Source organism: Tyto alba, unplaced genomic scaffold, assembly GCF_018691265.1.
Source record: "Tyto alba isolate M040663 unplaced genomic scaffold, T.alba_DEE_v4.0 Super-Scaffold_41, whole genome shotgun sequence".
In the NCBI taxonomy this organism is placed as follows: domain Eukaryota; kingdom Metazoa; phylum Chordata; class Aves; order Strigiformes; family Tytonidae; genus Tyto; species Tyto alba.
The window spans coordinates 7,901,303-7,913,604 of record NW_024881317.1 but is presented as its reverse complement, the minus strand read 5'-3'; the positions used below and the strand labels follow the sequence as shown (position 1 = coordinate 7,913,604).

The 12,302-nt window shown below is 40.6% G+C and overlaps 1 protein-coding gene across 9 annotated transcripts in view; it reads right to left on the bottom strand.

Annotated features, from left to right (window-relative positions):
- AKAP13 (A-kinase anchoring protein 13) overlaps positions 1–12,302 on the bottom strand; it is a 217,662-nt gene that overhangs the window by 11,874 nt on the left and 193,486 nt on the right. For 8 of the 9 annotated variants that reach the window (XM_042803861.1, XM_042803860.1, XM_042803862.1 and 5 more), the window contains 10 exons: positions 12,017–12,188; positions 8,699–8,766; positions 7,730–7,796; positions 6,360–6,495; positions 5,295–5,407; positions 4,080–4,226; positions 3,215–3,465; positions 2,439–2,564; positions 2,217–2,334; positions 1,430–1,678 (listed from right to left, as the gene is read on the bottom strand). In XM_042803861.1, the coding sequence (XP_042659795.1) occupies positions 1,430–1,678; positions 2,217–2,334; positions 2,439–2,564; positions 3,215–3,465; positions 4,080–4,226; positions 5,295–5,407; positions 6,360–6,495; positions 7,730–7,796; positions 8,699–8,766; positions 12,017–12,188 (1,447 nt within the window). Of the gene's footprint in view, positions 1–1,429; positions 1,679–2,216; positions 2,335–2,438; positions 2,565–3,214; positions 3,466–4,079; positions 4,227–5,294; positions 5,408–6,359; positions 6,496–7,729; positions 7,797–8,698; positions 8,767–12,016; positions 12,189–12,302 lie in introns of those variants that run through there. The other variant, XR_006166569.1, reaches the window with a different exon arrangement.

The window sequence follows — 12,302 nt, the reverse complement described above, 5'->3', positions numbered from 1 at the left end:
TAAATCATCCCATGGGTAATTCCTTCCATTCTGTTTTGGGAAGACAGGATCCGTTCAAGATAAAAGAACCATGCAACTTTAATCAAAGCTGCAAAATGAGCTCCAAGCTCTGGGAGGTTTGCAAAAATCAGCATTTGACTCCGTTATTCTCTATCGTCTTTGCACTTTGCTGGAGGGGATATGCTAAAACCCTTTTAGAAAAGTTCTTCCTATGCTTCCCTGTGTTCCATTTCAAATCCTGCAAAATAGCCTGAACGTATGAACTAGCTACTCTCTCCGTGGGCTCTGAAGCTTGTCTGCAGGACCTGCTTGCCCTGGAAGCTTGCACTACAGATGGAGGTATGTTTATGCACTGCTATGACTTAGAAATGCAGACTGTACTTATCACCAGATTTCACAACAGCAGCACAACTTGCTTCATCCACCATCTACAGTCAGTAGTAATCTTGGGTGCCTAGAAACCATCTGTAAACTTCCTGTTTCCAAAGCCTCAAAATAAATCATAACCGATACGGAATTTTGTGTTAGCACTGCCTCCCTGCACATCATGGAGCCAGGCTACCAGTCCCCATTCATGCCCAACTGCCGTGGTTTAATCAGTTGATGCTGGAATGAGAGAAGGAAAGCCCAGACTTCCTGCCAAGCCTGAGACATAGCCCTGTCTGCTCTTACTGCTACTGTGGTCCCAGCTGAAGGCTTCCTTGGGAGATTTAGTAGAGAACTTCAGTGCTCAGCAGAGCACAGCACCTTAGAAAAACTCTTTCCACCTGATAACAAGAAACCAATTCAAGAAAATGCTGACCAAACAAGAGAGAGCTGCAAGGACACCAGAGCCTCTCCCAAACAGTTTGCATCAGCAGCTGAAGAGGTTTGAGCGCTACAAATGCCCGGGACACCTCTAGTGTCCCAGTGAAACTGGGATGGTAATGCTGATCCTGGGCAGCCCTACCGCAGACCTCAGAGCAAAGGAAAGGCAGTGCTGCTGGAGGGCAGGGCCACCTGGAAGCTGAGGTTGGGTTTCGGATGCAGTGAGCACGTTTCCCGGAATCACTGCACATGCACGTGGTGGTGAGGAGATCTGACGTGCTGCTCCGGGCAAGTGCAGTCCCACCGCATCCTCCTGGCCCAAAGGATCCCCCCCAGCACCTGCGCTCCTTGGCTAACACACTGAGGTGTCACTGCAAGCCAAGCCGCCTTCAGCAGACACGCAGTCACCGGGATGAAAACCAGCTATCTATCACCCCAGAAACAACAGGAGGAATCCGAAACGCTGTGGTGGGAAGCAGGCGTACAGCACGGGGAAGGCTGCTGTCAAAATCTCTTGATGCAGAAGAATAAATAAAAACTGGAGACACCAATCTGATGACTAATCCTACAGCCAGACAGGGTAAGCTGTATCCTCCCCCAGCAGAAGGTAGGATAGTCTTACCTTTTAACCGGCCAGCTGCATTTTTTAGTGAAACAGGCCCATCTCGGATGAGCTTCCGATGCCTCAAGTCCTCTCTTGCAAACATCTGGCCACTCTTCATCCTCATGATGGATTTGCTATCTGTCCGGTTGTAAATCTCACCAAGACGCATTTTCTTTTCGTAATTGCTGACTTTGCTATTGACTGCAGCAATCACATCTTTGACAAGGTTTAATGACTGAGTCAAGTCTTCATGTTCCACTTCATTTTCTTTGAACAGAAAGAGAAATACCTCAATTTCACTTCATCCTTGTGGACTCTATCTTCCTGAAGTTACTTCCTTCCTTCCTCTTCTCCCTCTCAAATTCCTGCATTATTACTTTTTAGTATTTTCATGAGACAGGCTGCATTTCTGTCCATTAAGGAGATTTTGACAAAACCTTTCACATATATGGTTTAGGTTGGGGATTATTCTAATATACTTTGTATATAAGGCAGTACAGATGAAATGCACAAATTGACCATGTATTTTAGCCATTTCCAAAAAAGGCAAGCTGAGCAACTTTTGAGTCTAAGCATGTTGCTCCATAATTAGCTACAGACAGACTTATAACAACTTTATCAAGGCACCTGAATAACTAATCCTAAATGGAGATATGAAACTGAGTTATCTTGTTACAGTGGTGCGAGACAATAATGACTGGATTAGTCAGTCTATTCTAAGAAAATCTGCTTCAGCTAAAAAGGATCCAAGAAATTTACACTGGAGGAACAAATACACGCTTAGAACAGAGAAACCGGTCCCTACCTTTGGTGTACTGCAGTATCCTTTGTAAAAGGACTGGGTACTTTGTGATTCTCTGTGTTACCAACAAGATACATTCAGAAATCCCAAGACGCCTCACCAGGGAGCTGCTCATTTTTTTCTAAGGAACAAAGATTGAAATTTCAGTTCTGTAGCAACACGCTCACCAGAGTGCAGAAAGGACATACTTTTTCTATTGACTATGTCTGTTCTACCAGGTCCTACCTTGACAAATGCCTGAAATCGCTTGTCCTTTGAGTACAGATCTTTGAAGTTATTTACTGCCTCATTGTGATGCCCACAGAATTTGCCGTATGTTTTCTTCATTCGCTCAGCACTCTCGCCAGAGAACTGTAAAACATGAGACACAGAGGTCCAATTTGCACTGAGCTCCTGGTGTGATATCCCAGCAGTGCCTGCCAGTCTCTCAAAAGAATTTGACGAAACCAAATTAGTCCAAAGCATCCTAAGCCAAGCGAGTAGATCTCCAGAAAGTAAAGAGTTGAGTTTGAGACTTCACTGAGCTCACACTTACTGCAAAACTTGGAATTCTACTCACAGGCCTTAAAAGCCAACAACAAAAAAAGTCAAGACAGCCAAAAAGAAGGGAGAAAGCATAGATAAAGAAAAGGAAAATGACCCACCCACAGTTAAATAGCAGGTCAGTAACTCAGCCAAGAGACACATTGGAAATATTTTGCTGTGGGCTACTGCCTACCCTCCAGGCTATGGTCAAACCATTCTGTGCCTGTCAGGGAATGCTCCTCTTTCCAACAAAACAAACCAAAATAATTTTAATCATCAGACCTTCCTCTGAGAGAACAGAAAGTTCTTCAAATAGCTGATGTCAAACCCAGGACAGTAGAGGTGGAGATTTTAACATGTGTGAAGAGTAAAGGTGCCATCTGCTGTAATTATCTAACAGGCATAGACAGGAGGGAAGGAAGAGCACCTGGTTTCCAGCTGTGCTCTCAAAAGTGCAAACATTTTCCAGTGCTTACTTGATTCACTAGGATGTCACCTATCCTCTTGATAACAAAGTTCTTTTCACTTTTGTCTGCCAACGACTCCTTCTTCCTTTCCAGAATCCGCTGGAAGAAGTGACTGTGGATGTGCAGCAAGTTTTCCAGGCAGGGAAAGATCTTGTCCACGACCTGTTGATCATACTGCAGTTCCTTTAACATCCCTGCACTGTAGACATCATTCATGATCTTCAGGGTGCGGACATGATGCATTTCCGTCTGCATTAGCTCTGTATAGGATGAAAACAAGGTCAAAACCAAGGTCACTGTAGAGTACATGGATGTATAGAACAAGGAAAAGCTTCCATTAGAAAGCTTTTCCATAAATGGGCTTCTCTAAGTGGCTTCAGAAAACTTCATGTCAGGTATTGAAACATCAATCGATAGTTTCATGTGTGGGAGAAATAGCGGGGCAGACGAGTCCCACAGTAAGAGCTCTGGACACTGCTGCTGAGGTCTGAACCTTCAGCGCTATTATCTGCTCCTCCAAACACCTCACTGCCAGCCTCAACATAGTGCACTTTTCCCAGACAGGATGGCTTTTGCATCTGGCAGCAAAAGACTTCCTAGCTAGCAGCTCTGCTGTAGCAGAGCCTGAATGTCATGGGCAGACAAATGAGAAGCGATTTCTGGGGTTTTTATGGCTTCTGGATATGCGAAATGCAGGAAGAAGCCTTTCACAGAATATATTATGTTTCAAAGAACTTCAAGAATGAAACTTCAGCTTCTGAGAAAACCCAGTCAATGTTCCTATTTGCTGTATGAAAGCTTCCCAGATCCAGGCATGCAAGTATATCAAGAAGCTATCTACAATGAGGGAAAAATTAAGATGCAGGTATCTCACCATAAATGACATCTTGCCGTTTGACAACGTCTTTGTTTTGCTGCTGTAGGAACCTGCTGTCTACTACTTGGCTCCAGGACTCTGCCTCCAGCTGCTTGGAATCTAATTCCAGGTCTCCCATCAGCTGTCCTTCATTCATGTCTGCACCTTCACAAAGCAATGGAAGTGCCCTTAAGGTGTGGGTAACTTGTCTCACTTGAGATTCCTGTCTATTCATTTAGGTTTAGGCTTCCTTTGTCATACCACAGACATCACACACATTCTCCTTCACTGACACAAAAATGATAGTATGGAATTATACCACATAAGGACCAGGTTATGAAAAGCACCTTTAAAGGTTATTTGCTAGTTGCACAAAACTAATCCACTGTTTTCACACAAACCAAATTCTAGCTCAGATAAAAGACAACGGATTCTTTATCTGCGATGCAACAACATCACAGATAAATAAAAAACCCCACAACACCCAGTTTGTAAATGACTTCATTTACATCACTGAATCGAGGGAACTTAGACCTATGCGAAGTCTGTGTTTTCAAGCTTAGAAAGCCAGAACTGATGCAGGTAGAAGTGAACACTATGTACATTACATACACACATATGTGTTTTTAAGAAAGATTGTTGATTTGTACAGGGAGTGGGAAATTTTCTCTTGTGACCATGAGCATGCCCTTCTTTAGTCCTTAATAAATAAATACCATTCTGCTCTTTTCAGGGAAATATTGGCTAAGATGTAAACATACTGATTATATCCTAAAAAAGCACCACATATAAAAACATTTAAACTTAAGAAATTAATTTAACTGACTTCACTTTCAAACCCACAAAACTAAACAATATGCTTCTTCCTTCCCCACTATGGAAAAAATACAAAACGCAAGACATCAGCATGAAGAAAGGTGACAGAGTGCAAAATCTGTGGCTGTATGAATGGGCCAGAGATAAAGAAGGAAAGAGGAAATGTTTGTCCCTGAGCTAAATTCCAAGTAACACAACCGTAACCAAAACCTCCTAAATGTTCTTCCACAATTCAGTAAGCTAAAGATATTACTATGTGGGGCTTTGTTTTAGTTTATCATACTAATATTCTCAGATTAAAGTAAATGCACTTTAACTGTCCATTAGAAAGGAAGACACTTGCTGAAATGCCAAAATGGATTTTCTATTTCTGGAAAGCAGCAGTGAGACCTTCATTTTGCTATGGGGATCTCTTACCTTCATCAACCAGTGACTCCATGGATTCATTCACTCGGCTGATTTTATGTAAGGAGTCTGTTGACTGTGACAGGAATTTCCAGGTATGTATTAAGTTGTCATCGTTCCCAACTCTGCAGAAAACCAGAACGCAGAATATTGTTTATGACATAGAAAACCCAGCCAAATATACTTTCAAATACACAGAAGAAATGCATTTTAAATATGAACTGAAAACCAAAGCAAGTGTTGCAGTTATGTATAGAAATGTACTTTTATTGTTTCTAAAAACTACCTACTGGGGCTCAACAAGCTGTCAGATCTACAGTTCCACGTGATGGTGCTTCTTCTACAAAGAATCACACCTGAGATTTTATGGTTTGGATAACTCCTTTTCATTACTTTCCGTTTTACAGTCACATCCCACCCTCATTGTCCTTGGTGCAAGCAGTGCAAAAATGCAACACAAAAGTCTATCCAAGAGTCTTTATCACTAGCTTTGAGAAAGATCAGAAAAATGGACTGAAATAAATTCCACCATTGATGGCCAGGGCCTACAAACTGTCCAGAACATGCCAATCCATGCTGCTGGCCTGTGTGTAGAACTGCTCAATACGCAGGTAGTGCAGGAACCATAAATTAGATTTTCTTCTATGATTTTTTTTGTAATTAATTGTGCACAATGCAGTCCTAAACCACCATGAAGACTACAGCTCTGTCCCTCTGTTATGGACACAAAAGTTAATACTATACCCGAGCTGCAAACGTGTGCTTGCACAGCACCCAGCCCAAGGCAAGGGAATTTCCTTCTGGAGCCCAAAGCACCTCTGTGAAGTGGCCTTGAATATAACCAGGGCAACTCAGATGCCTCTGAACTCATGCCATGATCAAACTAACTCAGACAATCTGACTGTGCATAAGACAAGTGATGGTATCACATATAATACGGGTATTTCTGGTTTTGTGATCCTCTTCTGTACCTTTAGCACAAATCATAGCACACAATTTTTAATGCGGTCTGTATTCCTCTGTGCTCACAGTGTCAGATAATACCCACGTACTCGCACACACAGGGAGAAACCTTACCCTGCAATGTTCTGTATTGAGACACTTTTTGAAAGTGCTGTAGTCTGTTGTGATCTCCTGTTATTGAATATTGAGGTTACGGTGTTTTCATCAGGAGCAAGTATCGCAGAGCGAGGGCGCTCCTTCGGTTGTGAGCCTGGAAGGGAAGTGTCAGAGAAAAGTCAGCTCATGCAACTGCACTGTTAACTGTGATGATGATGACTTAGTGAAACCAGGTTCTAAAATTCACTTACTTTTCTTTCTAGAGTTGTCACCGGGAGATCTCAGCTGTCAGAAACAGCCATACGAAGGAAAGAACATCAACCCCTGTGCAGAACTGACTGCATTGCACTATGCTTAAAAGATCTATGTGGGAACTACAAGTCCAGAAACATACACTTGGGAAACTGAATTTTATTTGATAAATAATCGCATGTAGCAATCTACTATGTTGCTTTTTAATTTCCCTGGACCTATAATTATATATATCTTCCTCCATCTGCTCAAATATTTTGAGATAGTTTTCTCTATCAATATGTATGACAGAGAAATGCTAATCCTTATCTCATTACACTATCACATACCTTTAACTAATTTTTTCATATTAATTTCAGATTTTCCCTTCTTCAGATGCATTTCTGCTTTCTGGAGCGATGCTTCTGAATATCATTGTAAATACCAAAGTGGGTGCATCTGTATCACACAGTGTGGTTCCATAGAGCAATCTCCAAGCTATCACTAAATAAGCTTATCAAATCATGGCACTACAAACCCCATGTGGGCTATTTCACTCCTATTCTTTGCCCTCAGTCACACTGGGTAGCTCCGCAGTGCAGCCAGGAGAAGTCTGTCAGTATTGCTCCTATTCAAAATCAAACTTTCTGGTTTTTACTACCTCAAAGCATAAGGCTATTTAAATTAAAAAAAAAAAAACAAAACCAAAAACAAAACAAAACAAAAAAAAAAACCACAAAAAATATTTTGAACAACCATCCTCTCCACTTGTAATCTTAAGAATTTCTGTAAATATAAGATTATAGTTGTATTCTTTCCAATGTCAGACATCCATGGACATAGGCTGTGTCTTCCAGATTTTGTGGATTTACCAGCCGTAGGCCTTCAGCAAGCTGCAGCAGCCAAGTAGTTATTTTAAATCTACAATGACTTTACAGTTGCTTAAAGCTGCATGTACACTGCAGAGATGGATGAACTCTGTGCAACTTCAGTACAACTTCTGAAATCCCAAACACTGCATATCATGCACAGAAGATGCTCTCATTCCTGCTTTTATAAATGCTTATCTTTCATAATATCAAATATTGGTTATCAGAACAGTTAAGAAAATCAGATACAGACCATCAACAAAGCAGAGGGAAAAGAAGTTTTCTTACTTTTGTTTCTCATGGTTACTGTGGGTAAGGAAGAGGTATCATGTGCCTGCAGCATCCCTCTCTGTGGCTGAAAGAAAAATTAAGTTCACTGTAATTTCTTCCTCCCTTCTCCCACCAGCCTGTGCCACATCACTAAAATAAAGCCTTATGTTTTTTCTGAATCCTCTCAGAACAGATCAGTTCTCAGTTGTATGTGTATTTTTTATATGTATATGTGTGTGTGTATATATATTATATGTACTCATGCACACACACAAGTCTCCCCACCAAGTTCTCATGAATGAAGTGGGCAAAATAACAGACGGAGAAATGTGAAGGAAATAGGAAAAAGAAAAGAGAAAAAGGCTGATAATACTGAAGAGAACTGAAAATCGTAATAGTATAAACATTAACTAGCTTGAAGGACCATGCTGCAGAAGAGGTTCCTCACATTTGGGCAAGCATGAATTCATGAATTCTGCACACTTCTCATATAAACAACATACATATTTAACCCTTTTCATTATGTATTATATACACATGATGCTGCATTACAGGATGCAGCATTTGAGAATTAAGAGATATGGCATTTAAGGGTGCTGGACACCCCTGAATTTTGCCAGTGAAGTGTGGTTGGTTGTTTTGGGTTTGTTTTTTTTTTTTTTTTTTTTTTAATTGAAGCATAGGACAGACCATGTTACCATAAGGTCCCTGCGTACTTCAGGGAACAACTCTGGAAATTCGCTGCCAACAAACACCTTGTGGCGCTGACCTGGAGCGTTCACAGAGTCCCAGGGATAACTACTGTATTGAAATGTGGTTTTGGGGAATTTCAGGAGAGCCCAGAGAAATTATTCACTATAACACAGGGGCTAAAGTGCTTTCCGATAAGTTGGGAACTTTGAGACATATGGTAAAGACGTTATATATCTGCATGCTAAATTGTTTAAACTTTTTTGTTTATTCATTAGAGTATATCAAATCTCTTACCTTCATTTTGACCTTTGCACAAGAAGCAAAACTCTCCTTACAGCCTTTGTGAACAATTGCATTGCAGTCTGTAAAAAGTAAAAAACCCAACCAATTAAACACACACAGAAAACAGGTCAGTTTTTGCTGTTTATAATCTGAACTGTTATCTTGAACAACTGAGAATTATAGCTTTCAGGCATCACTGTGGTTTACATGAGGAGCTACAGATACTGAGACACTGGCTGCTTTCCTGGATAATGAGCCCTTTGTTTGTTAACAAGATTTCCTCATGGATTTTAACAGGAAATTCTGTTTAAAAATCAATGCAAGGTTGAGTCGCCAGGGTCCTAATGGGTCTTCAATTTAAAAAAAAAAAAGAAAAAAAAAAAAGAAAACAAAAAAAAAGAAAACAAAAAAAAGAAAAAAGATGGAGTTGTTCCTCTGAAAGAAAAGTAAAGTAGAAGGCAGGAACAGGAGGCTGAAAAAGAAACCAATTGTAGGGCAAATATTTTTTCTGAAAACATAAATAATGTTCTTATCAAGACAAGGATTATGGGATCCGAAAGACAGGAAAAGGACAGGAAAATTCATTTACATAAACTCAGACATATCATAGCCAAGATCTACAGTACAGGAACCAAGTGCTACTGTACTGCAGGATTATCAGAAAAAGTAACAGGAGCATCTGCCAGGTGACTGCATCCATGAGCTTGGGACTTCCTGCTGAAAACTCAACTGAAGCCACCTTTTTGGTCCAAAACCACAACATTTACCAATGCAAGCAGCATCATGCTTTAACACCACTCTTTGTTGCATATATACCAGAACAGAAGCTGACTATCTTTTTTGGAATACACTGAGTCTGCCTATGATCTCTGCCAGCAGATTTTGGGGAATCAAAGTTTTCAAAAGTGATTAAAACAGTTTTGGTTTTTTTTTTGTAATAATTTGTAATTGGGTTTGGAACAATAACTCTTCTGACAGATGAAAGATAACAACTCAAATGCTCTCTAATGAGATTCAATTGCTTAGAGAACACCTGTTATTTCCACTCATTCATAAAAACATATATTAACAGAGACCATGAATTATATTTTAAGTGTACACTACACTGTAAGCATACAGTTCTGAATTATTTCTAGAAGAAATATGAAAGGAAAAAATTCCATGCTCAGAATGACAAAAAATGCTCACATTCCTAAAATTTCTTACATTTGTGCCTATTTAAAAAAGCCAGTAACTCTTCTGATATTTTGAGAGAGGTAAGGGTAAGGCCATAGGGCGTTGCTATGCTGTCAATGTCCCACAATTTCCTGTGCAAGAGACAGAAGTAACAAACCTGCTTGTTCTTGCAAAAACCCACAAGCAGTATCATTTCTCAGATCAAACAAGGAAGAGAGACAGAACTTGCTTCTGGTGCATGAAAATAGGCAGTGAGACAATTCAGAACCATTAAATTCACACTCAAAGCCTGAAAGCCTGAAGGCAGCTCTTCAGTATGTACCATTTAGCAATAGAGCATTTTGATTTTTTAGATCAAAAAATCTGGTTTCAGGAATTTTATTCCTCCAATTCAACTCTTCAGCAGGCAGGAAGTTCCTCCAGCTCCTCTGTGTCACTACTATTAATAATTAAAACTCCAAAAAGCTTATTTTCTGCATCACTGATCATAAAAAAATAAAAAAGACCAGACAGAGAACTATTAAAAATTAGGACTTTTTGCTTGCCCATTTGTTTTAGAGTATGCTAAATCAGCATTGACTAGCTGTTTCAGGAAGCTGAGGGCATCACTGAAAAGTTAAGACATTGACTTTAAATGATCCGGCGCTTTAAAAGACATTAAGAAAAAGTCATCCATCGGCAAGACAGAGCGGTGATGGTAGCAGTAAAGCACTGACACTTCTGTAGGAAAAAAGCAGTCTGCAACAACACGGGAATAACAGAGCCTCTCTGCTGGTTATCAGTCATTTCCAAGGCATTTAATGGCTGATTTTAAGATGCAAGGGGAGAAAGGACCTCGTTCAGATGTGAGCTTACAACCTGGGCCCTGACCAAACTTTCCTTGGAGCATTAATTTTCTGGCCAATGCAGAAAACTTACAGTAATTTTCTGTTGTACCTTGAAAAATAAGAAAAGAACGTCTATGCTAAAACATATGACATTGTTGGATTATTTTAACTCGTTAGGATATAGAGTTAAATCAGGTTATATTTGATTTTCTAAGTGGCTTCAGAAGCTGTTAAGAAAGTCGAGTGGGGAAAGGCAGAGGATTCATCTGAGAGCTTATGATTGTTGATGTTTTCCATTTCCCATCAGGCTGACACAGAGTGTGTCTCATGAAAACAACTTTGCTGAAATCTATTCTTTTCCAGGAAACTCAAAACTGCCATTCAGGATTCAGCTGGCTGCTCCTTCCCCTACTCACTGGAGATGTTGTATACGCTGCTCGTCTACTAGAAGGACCAGAGAGAGAGCCTCCTGCTCCAGCCTGCTTTGACTCATCTCTAGGCTAGTGGAATGAAAAAAATTACTGAACAGTGAGGAACGGAGAGCCTTGAGCTGCAGTGGAAAAAAGACATTTTTGTCTGCATATTCTATAGCTTTGTGTTGCTGCATAAACCAGTCACTATTCTGGTCTTGACCACACAAATGCTGCTGACCTTACTGAGCTACAGGCATGAGAAACTGATAAGAAAAGAGAACAAAATCACCAATCTCGCAGAAAGCCTCCACTGTGGTTCCTGTACTGCCTATACTGTATTGCACGTACTTCACATGCACACAGGTAGCTGCCATTTGACCTGTGATGTAATTTCACGTATAAAGGGAGGAGAGGGTATTTCCTTTTTGTATCATGCTGTTCTCACTGAGGACTCACTGAAGCAGTGTTTCAGAGAACTAAAGCAATACACTACAGGTGGGTAGGATGTTTTTTTTTTTTCCCCATGGGAAATAAAAGCCATGATCCAAGCCAGTTTTCCCTGTCCTCCATCCATCTTACAACACCTCAGCCCCAAGCCATAACATGCAGCTGAAATAACCAAAGTCTTCCAGCTGACTAATCCATTCCAACAATCAGGGGCAGAAAACCCCATGGGACGCTGCGATGTCCAAGCACAGGTTAGGAAGGAGGTTGCAGGACACCTCCTTGCAGCCACGACTCATTTCAGTCCAGCTTCCATACGGCAACACGCCGCTCCATGAATCACTATCTCCAAAGTCTCTCTCCCACCCCACATCCTTAAGCAAGAGGAAAATAAAACATAAGGTTTATATTTCCCATGTCAGATTTAATGAAAAACAAAAGGAAGGGCGGGGGGAAAACCCCTGACTTACTTGCACAGTAGTACGAATCCTTATTGAAAGGTTTCATACAGTGGTAACAGGTTGCCTGGGCTACAACAGAGGTTGCAGTGAAGAGATGTCCATTTAGCAGTTTCTTATCTTTTTCCTTCTCCTTGGAATCTTTGTCCTTCTCTTTAGTCTTCTCTTTATCTTTCTCTTTTTCCTGCCGAGAGAAAATGAACAAACGTCTTGTTACTTCGCAGAAGTCTATCCTCTAGTTACAAATTCTTCAGTGTTTGCCTTTGGCACTATGACGATATCGATCCGTGCACACCTT